Here is a 22,414-nt window from a genome sequence, read left to right on the forward strand (position 1 = left end):
GTGAACTCACATTATCAACAGAGTGTGAAGAGGTAACAGTGTTGACGTTATGTCAAAGACGTCTCTGTGTTGTGTTGCAGAGATATCTACTGAAGTTAGCATGCTAACAGCTAGCTGCGCTCCGTCCAGTCTGTAATACCACTTGTTCCTCTAGAGGTGATAGTGAGTCAGTGTAGCTGCAGTCTGCCTCAGTACAGAGGGAGAAGAAGTACAGCTGCCTGACGCTCTTGTAGATATTACAGCCATGTTCTGTGTCTGTTTTATAGTTTGTTTATTGGATTACATTCAAATTGGCAGAGAGACGCACCCGCACCACTTCGCCTCGTCCTCACAGCTGCCAAGAGGCTGTTTTTACGAGCGTATATCTGTCGGCAGCTCCGGGAAACCACAGTTCAGCCACAGCACCGGGGAACTGCAGACTCCCTGTTGCTGCTGTTGGGTGCGGGTCGCTTTGTAGTTTCTGCCTCATATCCTCCACTCAGATTATTTCTTTCTTTGCTTCCTAAATGCTTTCTATGGCTCCTCTCTTTGATCATCATTTTCTTCTCTACCCATCACGTTCTGTTTCTACCTTTTGTCTGCCTGGTTCATATCTCATTTATTTGCCTCACAGTCCATCATCCCACCTATCATCTGCCATCTCCCAACATGGCCTTCATCCCAGTTTTGTGCTCCTAATCTTTCCCTTGTAGCTCTCCACACTTGCTTCTTCTCCTCTAAACCTGACTTATTTTCCATTTCCTGCTCTCTTCCACGTCCTCCTCTCTCTTTTTTTCTCCCTGCCTTACTTTAGACTACTATAGCTCTGTGTGTCTTTTTTTCTCGCCCTTCTCGCTGCTTCCTTTCTCCACTCCTCTCCTTCGAAACCTCTCAAGTCTGTCTTCATCTCCTGGGAAAATGTCACGTCAGTCTTGACAAGAAGGCTCCTTAGCCGTGCCAGACAATCGTTTGGGTCAATCTACTGGTTTTGGGCGTGTATATGTTCACTTTTCCAGCTGCACGTCTGTGGAAAGGTCTCTTTTGTCTTGTGCAGATACCCTTTGTGGCTCTGAGTGTACTGCATTAGTGCTGGTGTAAAGAGAGGGTCGGGGATGATAGCGTTAGCATACATCAGGTTTGAAGAAAGAGTGACATTTCCCTGAAAGTGGGGAGGGGGCAGCCTGAAGAATGGGAATTGAAAGATTGAAATGTGTGAGATGAAGAAGAAAGAAAAGAAGTGATATATCTATTTTACTCTGTGCATATATACAAACATTCCTGAAGTGCAGCAGCAACTCATCGTGCAGCTGGAGTGGGCTAAATCAACTTGCAGGTAATTGAAGGAAAGTTGAGAGAGAGAAAAAAGGTAACCGCAAACTGGCAATCACTGTGGCTTGAAAAATGGTGTTGCAAGGGCTTTGGCTTTTTTTCTTCCTCTTATATAAGAGACAGCATAATGAAGTATGGGGCACTCGTCACAAAGACACATCACAGCCTTGACAAGGCAGTTAGAGAAGAGCGGCATCTCATGTACTCAACAACACCTCATTTCTTCTCGCTCAGGGTGAAGACGCAGTAAGATTCATGACATGAAACCATTCATCCAGTTCGAATGTTCTCCTGAGTTTTAAATTGGCATGAGCATCATCGAAGTGGGTTAGAAGTGGCCTTCATCAAAAGAATGAACACAAAACAGAAGACACTGACCTCTAACAACCCTAGTTATTATGTCAGGAGCAAAGGCTAAAGTCAGGTGACGTAGTGTAAAGAGCTAGAAACACAAAACACAGCACTGACACCCAGGAGCAGGTCCATGTGAAACCAACACTTTGTTCACGTTAACTTTCACTTTTACTTTACAAAGTAGTTATTTGAATCCAAACCACAATCGTTTCCTTAACCTAACCAAGTAGTGTTGTTGCCTAAACCTAAAGAACTTATTTTGTTTGTATTCATTCAATTTGACAACGTAGTAGTTTGGCCCGTCTAATGCGTCAGAATGGTAACAATAACCACTGATAACTCCCATATAATTGGCTGATAACAGTTGTGATGATAACATTATTGCACAAAATCATTAAGAATAGAAAACGGTGGTTTCACAATGGGTCAGTAAAAAGCAAAATCAGTCAGTCCAAAGCGTTTGTGAATTATTTGAAAGCAGCACAATGTAGAACTGTCAGTTACGATGAAAAAGTTAATAAAGAGTGAAGCAAGGCAGGAGGTAAGAGAGAAAGACAAGAGATAAAAGAGTTCTGGGAGACAGACTGACATGCAAGAAACGCAGCAAGAGGGATGACGAAAGCTCCGCTGAAGTCAGACACACAGCGGAATGAAGAGCAGTAAGAAGGGAATTTGATTCTTGTCAGCTTCTTTTGACTTCCAACTTCTACTGACTCGAGCACAAAGACAAATGTCATAGTGCAGAAATAAGCGAAATTCACACTGGAGTTTGTTCCACTGTTAATTATAATTCTAGCATATAACGCTTCAGTTTGCGAGGCGAGGAGTTAACCAGGAAAAAAGTGCACAATGGGAGTCCTCAAAATGAAACATAAGTACAACTCTGTTGGAAACTAAATCTCTAATTTCCACAGTGGGTGTGTGGGAGGCTTCAGGGTGGCAGTGGGGGGAATTAGGAACAATGAGCTATTGCACATGAACTGTGACGGCCTATTATTATTTTTAATGTAATACATCCAACAGAGACAAACCACAGTCTTGACATAAGCCATCATTTAAAAACGAAAGAAAAAAAATTGTGTAGTCACTGCCGTCAGTTTCTTCTCCACATTTCCTGATTTGAATGTAAATGGTCACTCTATTTTGCTTAACTTTTTGTCCTCACTGCCACAGGAAATAGAGTATGGACTGATGAGAAGCTGGAGCAGTCCTAAATGTAATATCAGCTGCGTGATAGTCCTGTTAGGAAAGACTTCAGTGCACTTAAATGATGGACTACAATAGGCTGATGGGGAATAACAGGAAGAAAGACAAATGGAAACCAGTAGTGGACTAAAAGAGAGGGAGACCCTATTTTAGTAGGTCCAGAAATTGACATTTAGAAAGCTGTGAGTCTCAGTTCTGATAGTCGTTAAATACAAGCTGCTGTAGCATGAAGTAAGAGGACACTGCAGCCACCGCAGTCCACTGAATAAGCAGAGACACAAGGATGCTTAGTGTTCAGTGTCATGTGTCTGCGTGAACATTTGAAGTTCAGCATGCACGATGATGGATTGCCAATGCTGGTTGGTTCCCATAGTTCCTTACATATGGTGCCGAGCACACAAGCAGTCTTAACCACTTCATTAACTTTTAATTTCCCATTTGAGTAAGTCAGAAAATAGAATGTAATAACTTTTGTCTGATGTTTGTTGACTGCCATGAGATGTGAAGAAAAAAGCGACATCACAACAAGCTCTGTGCAATAATCCTCATTACAGCTAATATACAGAGATAATATCTGGTTAGCTGTATACCACAGTGTCAGTGTGCACTTTTTAGTATGCAACACTTAAGTGCGTTACGATGTTTCAATGCTGTTTTAGAGACGAGAATACGAGCACCAAATATTGGTTGTCAACAGCTTCAGACCCAAACTATTGATAGCAGTTCTCAGAACTCGATAATGGTTTGAAAGTAATCTCACCCCTCACCAATCCTCTCTGTCTCTCTTTCTCTCTTTTCATCTAGAGCTAATAGACGGGACCCCCACCCTGAAAATCAACCATGGCTCTGGCACAGTGGTGCTACAGTTGCCAGGCAACGTGAACGTGGCAGACAGGCGGTGGCATCGGCTGGACGTCCGCAGCAACAGCAAGGTTGGATGCTTCACCTATTTCGCAACAACCACTATTTATTTAGTAATTTAGCAAATAAGTATATTCACACTGAGCTATATTGGCAAATGGACAACATGCTCTTTCTTTCTTTCTTTCAATTTCACACACTCAGTTTCATCACTAAGATCAACAAATGTTTTCCTGCATTAAAACATCTTAAATAGATTTGAGATAGCAATTTAAATCCGCTCATAGCACTACCCTCTCTGCTAAACAGCCCTGCCCTGCAGACACCCAGACGCAGATAAAACAATCAATGTGTCACACACGTGCGCGAGAGGTCACACACACATGCGCGAGTGTCACACACACATGCGCGAGAGGTCACACACACACATGCGCGCGAGGTCACACACACACACACATGCGCGCGAGGTCACACACGTGCGCGCGAGGTCACACACACACACACACACACACACACACACACACACACACACACACACACACACACACACACACACACACACATGCGCGAGAGGTCACACACACACACACACACACACACACACACACACACACACACACACACACACACACACACACACACATGCGCGCGAGGTCACACACGTGCGCGCGAGGTCACACACACACACACACACACACACACACACACACACACGCTGAAGCGATATTCCACTTCTGTTCACCAAAGTAGGATGGAAGTAATAATAATAATACATTTTATTTATAAGCACACTTTTCATTTGCGTAAACAAAACTCAAAGTGCTACAAGTAACACGGTCACATCTGTGAACGTGCCCTAAACCTCAGTTAATATTGACAGTTACACCAAGAGTAAATGTTGACTGTTAAATGAAATCTGAAAGTCAGTGGCCAGGGAACATGCTGCACGTGGCTCAGGACCCTCGGAGCTGCTGTGGGTCCCGGACTTGTAGTAATAATTGTTTGTGTGTACCAAACATTGACAACATGTCACATTTTTAAACTAAATGTTCTTTGTCAGTGCAATCCGCTAAAGATTCCTGACAGTGTCGCGAATAATTAACATAATCACATTTCTATCCACCGTAACCTAACAAGAAATTCGTATCACAGACTCCAAATATCACCCATTGGGCCCCGTGCACGCCTACTTGATACGATTATTAGGAACCTAAACGGGGAAGAGTTAGAGTTAGTTGGTGATTTAGTATTGCAGCTCTCTGAACTGTAAAATACAAAGGTGGACAATAGCGGTGAGATTGAGATGAATTATTGCAATGACCCTCCTTTGACATTCTCTACTTCAGACCATTTCAAGGGAATTAAATTAGAGTGAAATTAAGCTAATCTTCATTTCACTGAGGACCGCCTGCAGCTCTTCACCTCCAAGGACTTGCACATAGCCACTGCCTTATAGTTTTTAAATATCAAGGAGACAGTCAGTGATCCTATTTTTAGAGTCTTTAATGTAACCCAGCCTAAAAGCTTCAAGCCTCACAGTCTCACAGTCTTCCTCCGAGTTTAGGAAACTTTAAAGCAGCTGGACTGTCTGAACCCCGTTCTGAGAAACTCATCCTAGATGAGCACCACTTCAGTAAAAGCACAGGGCTGAGTCAGAGTTGTGTCAGCACTCTGTCAAAATAAAAGCTTTTTTCATATTAAGCATCATCAAAACCCTCTTTACAGCTTAAAACTAAATAATCACACTTATGTCACACTTAAATTCGCTTCATTTGGCAGCTGACTCATAGACTCCTAATGTCCCCCGAAACCCTCTTTAAAAAAATAACACTGCTCACACTACCTTAAGTTCAGGCTGATCAATAAGTTCTGTTTCCGGCTCAGTTGTCTGCCTGTCTGTCAGCACTGAAAAGTACTGGGCCGATTCTCATGAAACTTAGTGGATAGATAGATACTTTATTGATCCTGAGGAGAATGTAGGACAGTTGTATCGTGGGTCAGGGAAGAACTCATTCCATTTTGGAGCGGATCCCAAATCTTGGGGCGAATACATGCATGATTGTTCACTTTTATTTAATACTGCGGGATATGGCATTCGTGCTGTATTCGTGTGGTGTCGGAAAAATCTGAAAAATGTGTTCCCAAAGTGCTGCAGCGGCCTGGGGTTCGAGTCAGACCCCCTCTCTCCCCCTTTCCCAATCTTAAACTGTACTATCATTAAAGGCATAAAAAAAAGCCCTAAAAATTAAAATGAGTTCTCAAAATTTGTGTGAACCCCCCCCCCCAGTCAGAACAGTAACTCAGAAACAGATATGAATACAATATGACACATATTCTTTTTAACGTCCATGTTGTTTCCACAATGCTCATGAACACATAAAATCGCAACTTCCCAACTGAGAAAATTGGCCCCTCTGAAGAGCATGTGAATGCACCATTGGCCTTGGCGGAGGTCTGTGCTCTCCGAGTGCCATTCTAGTTTTTATATTGCCATCAGGAACCCTGCCCTGTCCGTAGTCACTGAAACGTGACTAATTGTGTCCCTTTACCACACAACCAGTTTTGTTCCTCTTTTTTATTTGTTACATTTAAAAATCTTTCTTTAATGTGCAGTTTCACATTGAGACATGCATAAACACAGAGAACATTTGCCCCGTATTGAGAATGAGGGCAGCGAGAGTTTGGGTGATACAACAGCTTATTCTGAATTGCATAAATACAATAATTCATTGAGACTTGTGTTATTACAATGGGGATTATTCTGAATCACATGCGAATCAATTCATCTGTCCTGAATAGTCAGCGGCATCTTATCCAGCCTGGCTGTGCGACGTGGTTGCATAAGCTGCCGTTGTGTGAGCAGCAAGGACAGAACTGCTGTCTGCAGATTTACTGTATGATTGAGCATGAATACAGTCGCAGTGCCTTTCTAACATAATACAAGAATGTTTAGCCATGAATCGGATATTACCTAACCATTTGATTTCTTCATGAACCTGCGGTCTGGAGACTTGAAAAGAACTGGAGTTGTTTGCATAATGTTATCAGTGCAAACTGTATGTTTTTGTTTTATCCTGCGAACAGCCACTGTTTATGTGACATCATCAACCTAATGGAGGCGACCGAGCAATTAGCTGGCACAGCAGTTCTATCATCGCTGCTGTTTCCTGACACGTTTACCTCCTGTTGATGCTGCTTTTAAAGCTAAATTAAAAGCTTGAGGTGGAACAGGCCTCTGTTATTTTCCTGTTAAGAGTTTCAAAAAATGTGTCCATGAGTAAGGTCTATTTTCTGGTTTTATTGGCATATTCTGGTAAGGCAAATCACCCAGTGAGTATTTTGTAGGTACATTCTGATTCAGGGTGGTCGAGTCGTGTCCAGGGGAACAGTGTAACATCGCCTCCTATATAGTGTTCTCTCGTCCATCTCCTTTGTCTGTCATGTCCGCCTGCCTTCCATCTCACGGGCCACTTTAGCAGACTTATTCAATTATGGCAATGATCATATATCTTACTCATGAACGGTTGGAAAGGAATTCATGACATGTTTGCGCAGTAATGAAAGTTTGGTTAACCCGACACTACAAAAAGACCTCACAGGCAGTAAAAAGTAAGTGAGATTTAGGATAAGGCCACAAAAATGTTCTTGGCCCAATATGTTTATTAATTATGTCTAACCAGCATTATTCAAAGTGTGAAGACATAGGTATAGGTTTAAAGTCAATATCCTCGACCCTTTTATGACTAAAACTTCAATTGTGAATGTTATCAGCCTATTAAATGGGCCAGGTTGTATTCTGACAACTCGTATGAAAGCTTTTATCACAGATGTGAGGAAAATAATGATTCAAAGCAATGTGTTTAGTGCTAATGGCTGGAACTGCCTGCTAATACACACGATGGTGTTGTCAACCACCAGGGTAACTGGGATGATTTTGATGCCAATTATTTTAAGGAAGTATCAGGTAAGGTTAACAATTCCTCTAAAAAGCATTTGCAGTCCATTAAACCCCCTATAGTGTTATAACAGGCCTGGTACCTCCTGTGTGATCCTAGTGTGAGCTGTAATGTACTGTATCTGAAAGGAAGACAAATGTGACCTTTATTTACGTGTTCCTTTCTTCACTGTAACTTCAACATTGGATGGATTAAATCACAGAATCATGAACTCTGTTGTCAGGGCTTCTGTGTAACCGCTTTCTTGTTTCCTTGTTTATTGGAACATGCTGGCTTAAGAAGTGAAGTCTTGTTTTTTTACGTGTGCACTAACATGAAACATGGCATGCAGCAGCAGCAGAGTAATATGCACTAATGTAAGAAATGAGTCAGACAGCAGGTCCCACTATAGTGATAATAGTTAAAGAGCACTTGACAGCAACAGGAGGTAAATTCATAATAATGCAGAGAAATAGGGACTTTATTCATGCATTAGGTTTCTCTGAAAACATTATTTCTAAACAGCATGTCCCTGCTTGTGTGTTTTTCTTCAGGAAGTGCGTTTCACCCTGGATCGTTGTTCAGGGGCAGCAGTGATGGAGATGGAGGGGTTAGGCAGCTGGTTGACCACCGAGGACCATTCCTCCTGTGAAGTGACTGGCATTACACCCAACACTGACAGGTACACACAAACACCTCGACGGCCACATACACCCGAGACGCTTCAGAGAGTGTATGTCCATATGCTTTTTATTGGGCTTTGTTTTGCATTTTAAGAATAAAGTCCAAATGTTGAGAATAAATTAAACTACTATTTTATACTGAAACTTTAATCTCGCCATTTCAACTTTATTCTCGAATCTAAAATAATTAAATAATTTTATTTTCTTATGCCCTAACCATACGTCAAATTGCCAGTGTGCACAAATGAAATAAAAAGTGGATTGTATGCTCCATTGGTCCATAGTGGAATTAATACAAATGTTGCATGTTTAGAATTGAATTGGCTCCAAACCTTCACATACCTACAGTATTATTTAGATCATGCAGTAGAGTGATAATCTTTAAAGTCAGTCAAATACTATATTACACCATTCGTATTTATCACAATGAGTCTTGGATTGAATAAGAGGGATAAAAGATAAAGCAATGGCTATAAAAATGTCTCTAATGGAATAGTGAAACCTTATCTAGTTTCAATGTGTCGACACTTCCATGTTTCCGCTTTGGATTTGATATGGATTTGGATATGGCAGTGCTTGTATTATGTGAATGTTGAGCCCTGATGGCAGTATTGCCCGTCTGTATAAATGTGTGCCCATGCCTTTATTTGTATTAGACACCTCAACATGAGCCAGGTGCTCCAGCTCGGCGGTGTGAACGAGGACATCCCCTACGTCTACCCTCAGCTTCAGCACAAACACTTCACCGGCTGTATCCGCAACCTCATAGTGGACAGCAAGGTAACACCCTTGCACGTGCAACACTGATGCATACATACATACACAGCTGTACATAATCACACGAGCACAACATCAGCATGCGAACTCAAAGTGACGCCTGCACTCTAGCTGATAAATGGATTAATAACAGGTTTCAACATTCACAGTGCCCTTGTGCCATGTAAGAGATGTTTTTTACGCTTTTAACTGTAAGCTTTCAAATATGACACACGTGCCTTCCAAAGGGTGAAATGGAATATAAACCTTTCCACTCCTGCCCAATCCGACTCCAAGTCAAGACTTTCAAGTAACCTTCCACTGCTCTGTTGGAGTAAAAAAGTCAAGTCTTCTATGCTCAACCGTGACGATCCGAGCCCAACCCAACAAAACCCAAAGCATTTCTGCATGAACACAGGCCTCAGGTATGATAGCCTTCTGGGAACCCGCTGTCTTCTAAAGCTGAAAATTGTGCTTATTTTCTGCTATAATTTTTAGCTTTGACATCAAATAAACCTATGACTAAAGCTGCTTTCACACCTGACCTGTGTGGTCCTGTTAGAATGAACTGAGTCTGCCCAGTTAGTTCAGTTCATTTGGGCTGGTGTAGGGGCCGACAACCCGCGGCTCAGGAGCCACATGCGGCTCTTTAACCTCTCTGTAGTGGCTCCCTGTAGCTTTGACAAAAACAAAACATGGAACTAAATATGAATGTTTATGTATGTGTTGTTGCACAGTGGACGATCCTTCAAAGGGAACTCCTCTTATCTAAGAATGCGTCACATTCTACTGCGTCTACGGGCGCAGCGCCTTCCCCTGCAGGGGGCTCCTCTTGAGTTGCAGACCCCCGCCTAACCCGGTATGCTAACCATGGATAAAACCAAAAGAAGAAAAGTCTCGGAGGAAAATAGAGTTTAATTCTGCGTGGACATTTGTGAGGCTGTTGTGAATGATTTAAAAGCCAAAGAAATGATCACCACCACCATGTGGATGAAAACACACGAACAGACATAATTAAATACAAACTGGCCGATTGTTTTATGTTTACTCGTTTTAAGATATTAGGCTGCAGCTATACGTTTTCTTTATTTTAAGTGGGATACTGTTTTTATTCATTTCATTTTTAGATTTTATTTATTGTTTTGTGTACCGGTACTTTTATATTATATTCATTTGATTTGATTTAACACATATGGACAGCACTGAAATAGACTGCATAGTTCTGTTAATGTCTTTCAAAGTCTGTCTAAACATGCCACTGTATGTTTTCCTCCTCTTCACAAGAGTTTGCTGTTTTGCTTTGTTAAAACAGATAAAAATAGCAATAAGATCTCAACAGTTTCTTTTATTGTCATTCTGTAATTTCATAAATGCAACAAATATAGTATAACTATATATAAAGCTATAAGCTGTGTTATCTAATATGTTTTGTGGCTCCAGACAAATCTTATTTGGTGGAAGAGACAAAACGGCTCTTTAGATAGTGAAGGTTGCCGAGCCCTGGGCTGGTGTGAAAGCTGTCAATCAATCCCTTGTGCAGAGCAGCCAACTTGGTTTGTTTGTTATTTTATAATGTAAAAGTCATATCACATATATACGTATCTACATTTCTGACATTTTATGATACAATTGCATTTGGAAAATATAATGGCAAATCTGGATCAAAATCAGTCTGTCAGCTGTTGGATGAAATATTTCAATTTATTTTCTATTTCAAGGTAGCTTTTATTTTTGTACTGTGTTATTTTTCTTCCTCTTTTGTGGTCTCCCACTCATGTTGTAGGGACTTATCTTCGGAGCAATGGGAGTTTGTTTACGGGGCAACGGACTGTCAGACAAATTGGCTTTTGGTCCAATGGGACATTTTTCAGATTAGACTTGGGACCAATAAGCAGTCCCCATATGTTGCATGTGAGGCGTTTCAGGGCAAAGATCTATTTACACACATTTCCGATGTGGGTCACTTCAAACATGAATGCGAACAGATCCAGATCCTAAAGATCAGGGATCTGGGGGGCAACACATCTGAATTGAGCCCTGTAATGTGAACGTAGCCATAGAGACAGACAGTCGTTCACGCTCACAGTCACACCTATGTGCAATTCACAAATTAAAAGAAACCTGCAGGTCTTTACTGTCTTGTAATGTGGGAGGAAAACTGAGCACCCAGAGAAAACCCACACAGGCACTGGGGAAACATGCACAGAGTCCACACAGAAGGGCCCTAAACGACCAGAACTGTCTGCTGTAGCTATTCACCTTTAAAGCTCTATGAAGATGTGTAATCTCAAGAGTGGGGATATAAAAGGATGTATGTTTCTCTTGATGCAAAGCTAAATACTTGTAGTTGGTGTGGTGTACCTTATCTGCAAACGTAGCAGGAGGCTGCATGAACGCTATGTACTAATGAGAGAAATTTGCATGATGCGTGTGGGCGGACATGAGGATAATAAATCTCCAAAGAGCAGGCAATAGTAGGCGTATTGATGATTAATAATGTTGATGGACGTCTTCCTGCATTGTATGACTTTTTATTTTGTTCTCTTTTTCATTTGGTGTTGTTCTTATCATCTCTCATCTTTACTTTTCAGATTATAATTTTGCATACACTTTGTGATCAGTGAATGTATTTGAGAGACTGAAGGATTAATTGTATATGTGTAATTATCTTTTCAAAGCCTCTTTGATCAGCTGCAGAATGCCTCGTCACTAAGCTGAACAACAGGCTGTTTTTCTGAGTTCAAGTGGACTTTGTAGAGACACGTGGTCCTCACAGGACAGAGACAAACATATGATGACATATGAGCTTATAGAATATGATGCATTGTTTTAAATTAAAATACCCAAAAGAAGTACAAATCAGTACAGCCTTACACATCTACAGCAGTAAAATGCAACCTGATCAATAATGCAGCAGTAATATTAATCCAAAAACATCATGTTTAATAGCTAAACACTGACCATGGGAATATTTTACTGCACAATGAATACTTTTACTTGTCATACTTGAAGAACATACTGCTAATAATACTTTCACTAAGTAACATTTTGACTTGTATAAAGTGAGTATTTTCAGTTTGGTATTAGTACTTTTACTGAAGTAAAGGATCTGAATACTTCTTCCATCACTGTGTATGTGTCTGTTTCCATCTACATAATCACGTCTCCATGTTTGTCTGTGATTGTACTTCTATATGTCTCTTTGTATATATGATATTATTATATTACTTAATCCTGTCGTCAGCTGTCTGGCTGTGTCTACTGTGAATGCGTCTCTATGTGTCGGTGTCTGCATTTTCAACATTAGCACGTTTCTGTTTTAGAGGCAGCATGTCAGGACCATGTCGCCTACAATAAACCTGTTGAAGTGTGAAGCGTGGCTGTATGGAAACAGTGTGGTATGTGTGGATGAAGAACAAAAGCAAACTAGCCTGAGATAAAGGCAGGGGTGAACCTAAGGCTGTCCAGGAAAAGAGACAGGAAGAGATTTTTTGATTTGTATAATTGTGTTTCTATTCTGGAGTTGGGTCTCTCCCCTCTGGCTGTCATTCACCATCGTCTTTTTTTTAACTCTCTCCATCCTCTTCCTGTCATTATTCTGCTTGTCTCTCTCCCTTCAGCTCTCAGTCTAACATTGCTGCTTTAACTTTTTCAGTTGTTTTAACAAAACTGTCACTCCACTTTTAATTATGGAGGTTTGCAGTTACAGGGGTTGGGCTGTTGGCATTTACAATGCTAGCAGCTTTGAATTGAAGTTGGATTTGTAATGTTTCATGGCAAAAAGTCTGACTCGTAACAGACGTAGAAGATTCTATTACAATGTAGAAAATGTCAAAAAGTCATTCTGCCGGGATAAATGTTACCGACGAATCCTGGTCTAGATGTTACATTAGGTTTATTTGGCAGACACCAGAGCTGCACGATAAGAGGAAAATATGCAAATAACGTTGTTGAAAATTGCGATAACGAGATTACTTGCAAAAGATAAACGTAAAATGTACTCAGTTCTGCTTTCTGCAGCTCTCAATATAACACTAAAATACAAAGAATAGCTTGTAAAAACAAGTTTCATTAAATTATTTCCCACTTTTATTGAATATTAAACTGAACACGAAGCACCAATGTACATAAAACAGAACGATAGTTACTCTTAAAACTAACTTCAAAAGTCCCGAAGTGCTGTATCACTCTTTCACGATGTGTTAATTGTGTAGGTTAATATTACGCTTAAGACTACAATTTAACGGAAAACCCTGAATACTGCAAAAGATTGGAGAAACACACTGATTTTTATATGATTTGATTTCTTCTAGAGGTTAACCACCACTAACATGATGTCGCTATATCAATCAGAACAGGAGGGATGGGAATGTATAAGACTTCATTGACATCAATGCCATTTTTACTTCTGCTTATCCGTCACATTCTTCATCGATTCCCTAATTGATTTGTGACCATTTTTCTGTGTGGAAAAATAAGTAGGTTTTATCATCTGAGTCTGAACACAGTGTAGGAACAGAGTAGACCAACAGTTTGTCTGTCATCAGCAAAAATAGATAACATTAGAGAATATGGGGGGTGGTGATGGTCTAGGTCAGGGGCCGGCAACCTGTGGCTCAGGAGCCACATGCGGCTCTTTAACCTCTCTGTAGTGGCTCCCTGTAGCTTTGACAAAACAAACATGGAACATGTATGTGTTGTTGCACAGTGGACGATCCTTCAAAGGGAACTCCTCTTATCTTGGAGTTCCAGGTGATATTGTGACGCTGAAATAAAATATATTTTCAAACATTTTGTTCACTAAAGAATGCGTCACATTCTACTGCGTCTAACCCTTCCAAATACAACACCAGATGGTTGTGAGTTCAATACCAGGGCTGCCATCATTGTGCCCCTGAGTTGCTCCAGGAGGACTGTCCCTGTAGTTAGTTCACTGTAAGTCGTCTGCTAAATGACCTGTAAGGTAAGATTTGTACCGTTTCTTCCTCTCCACCATGACACCACCGCAAACACATGAGACTGTTTTGTCAGAAAAACATGCCGGCACAAAGCCAGGTCAGGTCCATTAAAAAAGTTTGGTGTTGAATAACTTGACCTGCATAGAGCCCTGAACCCAACCCCATCTAATGCTTTTGGGATGAACTGGACTGCCTGCGAGCCAGGCTTCATCAGCCAGCAACTGTGTCCAACCTCACTGAGGCTCATTTGGGAGCAAAATCTTGTGGAAAGCTTCCCAGAGGAGTGACGGCTGTTATGGTTTTGGAATGAGAAGTTCATCAATCACACATGGGTGTAAAGTACTGAAGCGTTGTCTGGTGCCTTATGGTGGTCCAGTACCTCACTAAAACACTATTCTGTATGTTGGGTTTTCACATAATTTGTCTTTCAACTGTATTTCCAAAATACACATGAAATCTCTTGACATTCAATTTGTGTGCTCTTTCAGTGGCATAAAACTGTGTTCTGTGTGTCGCTCTCCATCATATCACTCCACTTACTGCACAGCATTCACAGCTGTAGATGTTGTATTTTAGGGTAAAATGTGTGTTTCAGTTCCTGTGAGCTGAGACATTTTTATACCCAACCCCTGGAATTAATCTTGACAAATAGGACAGCATGCATCTTCTCTATGTGGGGGTGTGACGCTCTTCTCAGCTAAAGCAAACATTTGTAATTTAAGTAGAAGCAGGTGTATTTTTGCATTCAACTCGCATACCAGTCAAAGTGTTTTGCTCAGACACACAGATACACACCAAGGTGACACAGATGGGCAGTCAAATCAATTGCAGACACCCCGATGTGTCGTTCACACATTGATTGCTGATGTCTGCGTTTCAGTTTTTGGCAGTCAATGTGATTGGTCCAAACCAAACAGTGGAGCTGTAGCTTTGAAAGGTCAGCCACCAGTAAGATGCCTCTTTGCTGGAGGTCAGAGCCAATCAGCAACACCCTGGCAGCATGACTCATTGTCAGATTTTACGATACTCCTACGTCCTTGCCACAGCACCAACAGAACTCATAATGTTTGGTTCGGCAGAGAGGAGATTGAGGAGATGTCTTTTATGGTGAGGTTTTGTGAGGGACACACATGTAGGCGTTCAAGGTTCCCCCATCCTTTCAGCTTTCTTTGCAGTCGGCCACACTGTCTGTCCATTAGAAGTTTCGTCCATTGTTTGGTTTCATCACTGTGGGAAGAGAGAGAGAGAGTGGGATGCGAGTAAAACAGTAGAGAAAGCCACAGTGTACCCTGAGCTCATGTCCTTCCTTCCTGATTTGTTTCATTGTCACTCTGTTTCACCCCAATCCCTTGTCTCTGCTGTCACTTTGCTTTTTTGTCTCCTTCCTGTCTTTTTCTACAAACTGTTTATTGGCAACTTTCCCTACTTCTCGTCTCAACTTTACTTTTTCTTTACTTTTTAATGCTGTTCTCTTGCATCTTTCCCTCTTCTTTACCCTGTCTGTTCGTCTTCATCCCTTCCCATATCCCCATCTGTCCTTCTGAACCCTCCATCTCCTCTCCTCTATCTCCTCCATACAGCTGTACGATCTGGGCTCCCCGGCTGACTCGCACTCCAGCTCTCCAGGCTGCCTGACCACCGACAGCAGCTGTGTCAACATGGGCTATCCTTCCTGTGGCCACCAGGGTCGCTGTCACGGCGAGTGGGGCTCCTTCAGCTGCCAGTGTGTGCCGGGATACGCTGGACACCAGTGTGAAGAGGGTAGGCCAAACTTATTGGAAATACATCAAATGTGTGGTAGATTGTACCAACAACAACAAAACAAAATCATCCATCTGTCCCAGAAAGATCATTTGCTCTCTGGCTGAACGCTTGCAGCAGAGACTATGTCGAGGATGTAAAACTAAAGCAGATATTTTAGTAGCTTAGCACTGATGTGTCATACTTGCAAAATGAGCTTGTAGTAGCGCTGAACGATGTAGGTTAGCTATCAGCTACAATTAAGTACAGTAGATGGTTTCCTAATAAAACCCTGGCTATATACGTTATAATGATGCCATTACTTTTTACACGCCATATAATGATCACACTTACAGTTAGCACAGTGTCACAGATGCACATGCCCTTTCTAGCTTCAGCCACTGTATGTACACCCACAAAATGATAATTCGTATATCAATTACTCAAGTCTTGTTACTTTAAATTGTTGAGGAAAACGTTTTTCCTTGACGCCTCCGCGGTGAACGAAGAATAAGGAAAAAGGGGAGGGTGAAATGAGATTCATTCACAAGCTTAAATGCTGTGTTCTCTCACAGCCTCTGGGATGCGGAGCAAGTAAACCAAGTGTTTTGTTCATTTGCTTGTTTAAGTGAGTGTGAAGTGTCAATGCTGTATTCAATCTAGCTGACACGAATGTATTGTGAATGTCCCCATAAACAGAAACATTAAGCGTGGGAACCTCCCGTTTTGTAAACGTGTAACCTACAATTGTTAAAACAGTTGGATGGACTACAGACATGGTCGTGTTTGTGGGTTTGTTTGTCTGCAGGATTATGTAAAAAACTTGTTATTATTGTACACTTATGGAAACGCCTTCTAGTTAGACATTTTATCACCCACTGCTGTGCAATGCCTGACTAACATTGATGGTATACTACAACCATCTGCTTCACGGCAACCTGTATGCGAGTGGGATGTACTTTACACTATTATATATAGAATATTATATACAAATCAGGTATATATCGGTCAAGCACAAGCCTTTCTCTTTAGAGGATTCTTTGTTACTGCGGTGTAATTCTTGTCATACTCAAGCAGCATGCAGGCCCTTTACAGCATCCATGCTAAGGATACTTAGGTCTGAGGTAAGCAGCTCCTTATGAGCTTCTCTGTGTTGGCCTTATGGCTGTGGATGCGTTTGCCTGACTGCAGCAGTTGGAAGAGACTGGTGTTGTACTGAGATGGGATCTTTAATGACTCCTGCACCGCCCCTCGTACACATCCTCCAGATTGAGCAGAACACCTCCAGAGATGCTTTCTGATGACTGTAGCACTCTCTGCCAGGCTTTACAGGCTTGTTTGGTTCTCATCTTGTACTGCACGGTGATGCTCCCTGACGGGACTCTCTTTCAAATGGATGAATGAAGGAATGTGAATGAATCACTCTCCATGTCACATCTTTGAAAAAGCAACAATCTGTGGAGTCAATGACCAACTATGGGCCACATGGATAATTTTGGCAACATGCAAACTGTGATTTATCTGGTTTACATTCAGGACGCCATCAAAACACAGCCGGACTGCAACCTGGCAAGCCAGAGCAAAGGAGAAGAGAAAAAGACTCCCTTTATGGGCTGTCTCCATAGCTTAGGGGTTAGGATGCTGTGCATGTATCGTAACGTCCCCTGTTGGAGTGCAGCGTGGGAACCTTTGTTGCATCTCTCCACTGTTTGTAATAAAGGCATTAAAACATACTTAGAAGAAGAGCCCTTTTATGTCTGTTACCTACCCATAGTGACTGAAGATGTCTTAGCTGAAGGGCATTTACTCCTGATATCTAATTGGATATATTGATGTGTGACAAAAAACGGAAACGTGCTTGTTCTGTAGTGATATTTACATCCTGAAATATACACACAAGTTACGTTCCACCTCACTTAATTCACACACACACATACGGACGCTTGATGAGGACCCCTTTGCATCCTTTTCTAACGCACTGGGTAACCCTACGCCTCAAACTATGTAGCTCCTCTCTGGTCGCAGCAAACACGTTGTTAACGTTGTGAATTCAAACAAAGAACATGTGGTTAGGTTTAGTAAAAGATTGTGGTTTTGGTTAAAATACGTTTGTATGTTACATAACATAACTTGAAAAACTCCATGTTGAGTTTTGAAAGTGTTCTCCTTCTGTGTTAGTATAAGAGTACCGGCGTCTGTATTTGACGCCCTGTGAAGAAGACATGGCTGAAAACACCCCAGTGTGGTAAACATGTAAAGTCTTGGTGGTGAGTGTGTGTCGTTTCAGGTCGCTGTTTGAAAGTATGCCAGACATCGCAACCCCGCACAGTGGTTTTTAATATTATGAGGAAGATTTCTGCTTTGAACAGTTATGACATTTTTATCTTTAGTTGTGACAAACACAAGGTAAACAGCAGAAATATGCTTTCACATTGGAAGTCATACTGCAGCGATACTCCAATTCAACAATTTCCTACAGTCTATATTTAACATTATGTTACCATCTGAAGCCCACTTCTGGCTCTTCAATGGTATATGATACTCATTGGATCTGTTGCCATTTCTGCTTTCAATTCCTCACAGTTGCAAGGTAATATCGGTAAGAAAGAGTGTCTACAACAAATCTAAGAAGCAGTTAGAAAACAGCTCAGAAAGAAAATACTCATGTTTTCCTTATGTCGCTGTTGCTTCAAAAAGTCAACAAGGGATTTAACAAATACCCATTTCTGCAGGTATATCTCATCAGTCTTCTGTACTGAACAACCTATCTATTTAAGAAAGGTAAGACTATTAGAGTAAAATTGATAGTGTTCATATGTTTTACATCTATAAATCCCATACAAACAGCTCAAGGCCATAGGGCCTTGATAAACGCTGCAGTAAAACACCAGATGGAGTTCAGAGAGGACATGGCTGCTCAGCTGCATATTGTACTGTATGCCTCGGAAAAACGATCTGACATTACCTTCAAGCAGGATTTCATGAGCCACTCAACTTAGTCAAAGATGCATGGAAGACAAAGAGGGAGAGGTGTGGAAGCGATAGACGGACGGAAATTTAACTTGCATATGGAAGAATGGCTTTTGAAAGCATGTTAGGTGTGCTTGGTTTAGTCTGCCTGGCATGCACAAAATCCACTTGGGAACATGGGCCCAAGGAAGAAGATTAACCTGAGTTAAACCACACATACATATTCTATCTTGTGTGTTTTGTATATTCTGACCTGCCACCAGCTCTGCATAGGGAGGAAGTTTAGAGACTTGTGAAGTCGAAGTTAAGTGAGGTCACTTCCCTCTGGAGTGAAACATCTTCTAATTGGAAAAAATGGTTGGTCTATGTGTTGCATTTAAAAATGTAATTGTGTTTATTCCCAATAACAGCAGTATCTGACTGACATGACTGTGTGTGTGTGTGTGTGTGTGTGTGTGTGTGTGTGTGTGTGTGTGTGTGTGTGTGTGTGTGTGTGTGTGTGTGTACCAACACCAGAGGTCCCAGAGTATTCCTTTGATGGGCACAGTCACGCGCATTACCAGCTGGCGTCACCGCTTCCGGCCCGAAGGACATGGGTTCAGGTCCTGGTCCGAACCCGCAAACACAGCAGCACCATCCTCAATCTGATCTCCAAGGAGCAGAGCGAATACCTACGACTAGAGGTAAGACTGTGTGTGTGTGTGTGTGTGTGTGTGTGTGTGTGGGTGGACTGTGATGGAAGATTGTTTGAAAGCTTGTGTGTTCATAGAAGAATGTGTTTTTGCAAGATTTTGAATAAAGTGGGTATGTCTCCCCTTCTTTCCATCCTGCAAAGTAACAGTAGTTATTTTCTTCAATCATAAACTGCACTTACAATACGCAGTGTTTCTTTATCTGTCATGTAAAGCATCGAGCAGCCAGGTTGGAAAAAGGTTGGAAACGGGGGAAAAAGCAACTGAACACAATAACACCTGCACAGGCTGCAGATATTTCACCCACATTATTGTTATTATTTGTATTATAATTATTATTGTGTCATTTCTCAGATGCTCTCATCCAGAGCGACTTACAGTGACATAACTACAGGGACAGTCTCCCTGGAGTTCCTTGCTCAGGGGCACAATGGCAGTCCCTGGTGTTGAACTCACAACCATCTGGTGTTGTATTAGGAAGTCTAAACACTGGACCACCACTGACGTATTTGTATCTCTTTATAATGCACTTGGTGTGTGTACCAATAACCATTTTAAAGGAATAGTGCCTGAGAAGGATACTGTGTAGTCATGTGTTCCTCTTTTTTGAGCCCACATGCCGTTGGTTAGCATTTTCAGTTGTCCGTCCCTCTTCAAATCTTGAGATTCTTTTACGTTATTTGGAGCCAGAGTCTGCACAGGAGTGATCGGGGGGCTGGAGCCGGGGTATCGAGGTCCAGACCATGCACCCTGCCCGAACCGATCCCAAGCAGAGCACGGCCACAGTGTGTTAGCGTGAACCACCGAGCTCATGCGTAGCGTCACAGTAGGTGTTTGGCTAGAAAGACACAAAACTAGCCATACTTTTAGAAATACATGTTCTATTACACAGACTTGTGACAGTTATGAAAAAGTAAAAGTTACATCTCCTCTCTGGCTCCGCAACTACTTCCCTTAGAGCAGCTGTCAATCATGATGTCACACCCTCTTTGTATATCAAATAACAGAAGATAAATGATCACTTGAACATACATTAGCTTAATAAGCACTACCTAAAATGAATGGGAATGGGAACAATTTATTTGATGAGTACTTTGACTTTTTAGTTTGGCCCATGTCACGTCTACTAACATGGAGGGGGTGGGATTTATGACCTATACTGTAGTCAGCCACTAGGGGGCGACCGAGATGCGATGGCTTTACTTTAGGGATCTGTCATGTCGTGCGTCTTTAGTCTATGCTTCAAGTCAACAAGCAAGCTATGCTAACTAGCTTCCACTACTTATAATTGATGTTATTTCAACACCTGTCATTGGCAGCTTCACACTTTGTGTTGTGTTCGTCCCACATTGAATTGAATTTATTTTTTATTTCATAGAGACGATGTAATTTAACATACTTCCAATATAAATCACATAATACACATTCTACAATACAGAAATACACATACATAAACACTAATCACCTTGGTCATTTACGGTAACTTAGTCAGAAATGGGTACAGCTCTGGTTTGCTTTGATGTCAGCTGGTTATGTGTTCCAGAGTTGACAGCCCTTTATGGAGAAAGCTGATCTACGATGTGGTATTATACAGACGCCCTTCACCATGCTCCTAGTAACTCTGTTACCGTCTTGTTTTCAGATATATCTGGAAAGAGGCTCTGGGGTTAGATTGTTTATACATTTGAAAACGAATTTGAGAAAACAAAAATGTAATCTCAAAGCTAAGCAGATTGCATCTTTTTATTACCACCAGACAGACTTTTCTCTGCCTGATTGTATAAGAATGCGATATATTTGATTGGTGATGCTTGAGCACGCTCTCTCTCTCTCTCTCTCTCTCTCTCTCTCTCTCTCTCTCTCTCTAACTCTCTAACTCTCTCTCTATCTCTCTCTCTCCCTCCCTCTTTCTCTCTCTATCTCTAGTTCTATCTCTCTCCCTCTATCTCTCTCTCTTTCTCTCTCTCTCTCTTTCTCTCTCTCTTTCGTTCACTCTCACTCTGTCACTCTCTCTATCTCACTCCCTCTCTCTCTCTCTCTCTATCTCTAGTTCTATCTCTATCTCTCTCTCTTTCTCTCTCTCTCTTTCCCTCTCTCTCACTCTGTCACTCTCTCTATCTCACTCCCTCTCTCTCTCTTTCCCTCTCTCTCTCTCTCCCTCTCTAACTCGCTCACTCTCTCTCTCTCACTCTCTCTCTCTCTCTCTCTCTCTCTCTCTCTCTCTTGTGTAGTTTTGGCAAATAACCAGACTTTCAATAACTCACAGCAATGAGTAACTTCTTTCTTCAAACACTTAATTGTTCAGATTAGTTGGTGTCCACCTGACCCGTCTGTGTAGTAATGTCCACCAGCTCGCCCAGAGCGCCTCTTTTGTCAGCTCTGCTATTTCTACATGTCAGGTCTCTTTATGTATGAGCTGCTTGCATTTTTGAAGCATACTTGTGAATGTACATGAATGCCTATGTTTATATGAGGGATAATGCTCTACGAGGTGTCCATCAGGAGATAATGGAGGACTACAAGGCCAGAACCTCCGCTCAGTCAATTAATTCCTTATTATAGACACCTCACAGGGCATTATCCTGCTTATACCATGGTCACTTGCCAAAGAAAAAAATGAAAACCATTTATTAATAATTATATGTGTATTTCCATCAAAATCTAATTTGCATTCCAGTCATCAAAGTCATACTCTCCAAATAGATTAAAATAAATGTTGTAGTCACTCATTGTTGCAATTATATGTAATTATATGTTAGCGTGTTGCATAAATTGTAAAAGGAGGCTTCGACTGCATCCCTGTTGCTATGGTTACTCATTATAGATACTGATACGTAGCCTGCCATGAATTAAGAACGGTGAACAGTTTCACTGGAACTACTTAGTGCAGGGGTCGGGAACCTTTTTGGCTGGGAGAGCCATAAAAGCCGAATATTGTTTTATGTATTTCC

The 22,414-nt window shown here is 41.5% G+C and overlaps 1 protein-coding gene across 1 annotated transcript in view; it reads left to right on the forward strand.

Moving 5' to 3' along the window:
- The window catches only part of LOC115023769 (neural-cadherin), a 312,681-nt gene that overhangs the window by 245,247 nt on the left and 45,020 nt on the right, over positions 1–22,414 (forward strand). Inside the window, 5 exon segments of the mRNA XM_075074155.1 lie at positions 3,673–3,800; positions 8,219–8,346; positions 9,004–9,127; positions 15,642–15,822; positions 19,288–19,454. Coding sequence (XP_074930256.1) covers positions 3,673–3,800; positions 8,219–8,346; positions 9,004–9,127; positions 15,642–15,822; positions 19,288–19,454 — 728 coding nt within the window.

The sequence above is a fragment of the Cottoperca gobio genome, chromosome 3, assembly GCF_900634415.1.
Source record: "Cottoperca gobio chromosome 3, fCotGob3.1, whole genome shotgun sequence".
Taxonomy (NCBI): Eukaryota; Metazoa; Chordata; class Actinopteri; order Perciformes; family Bovichtidae; genus Cottoperca; species Cottoperca gobio.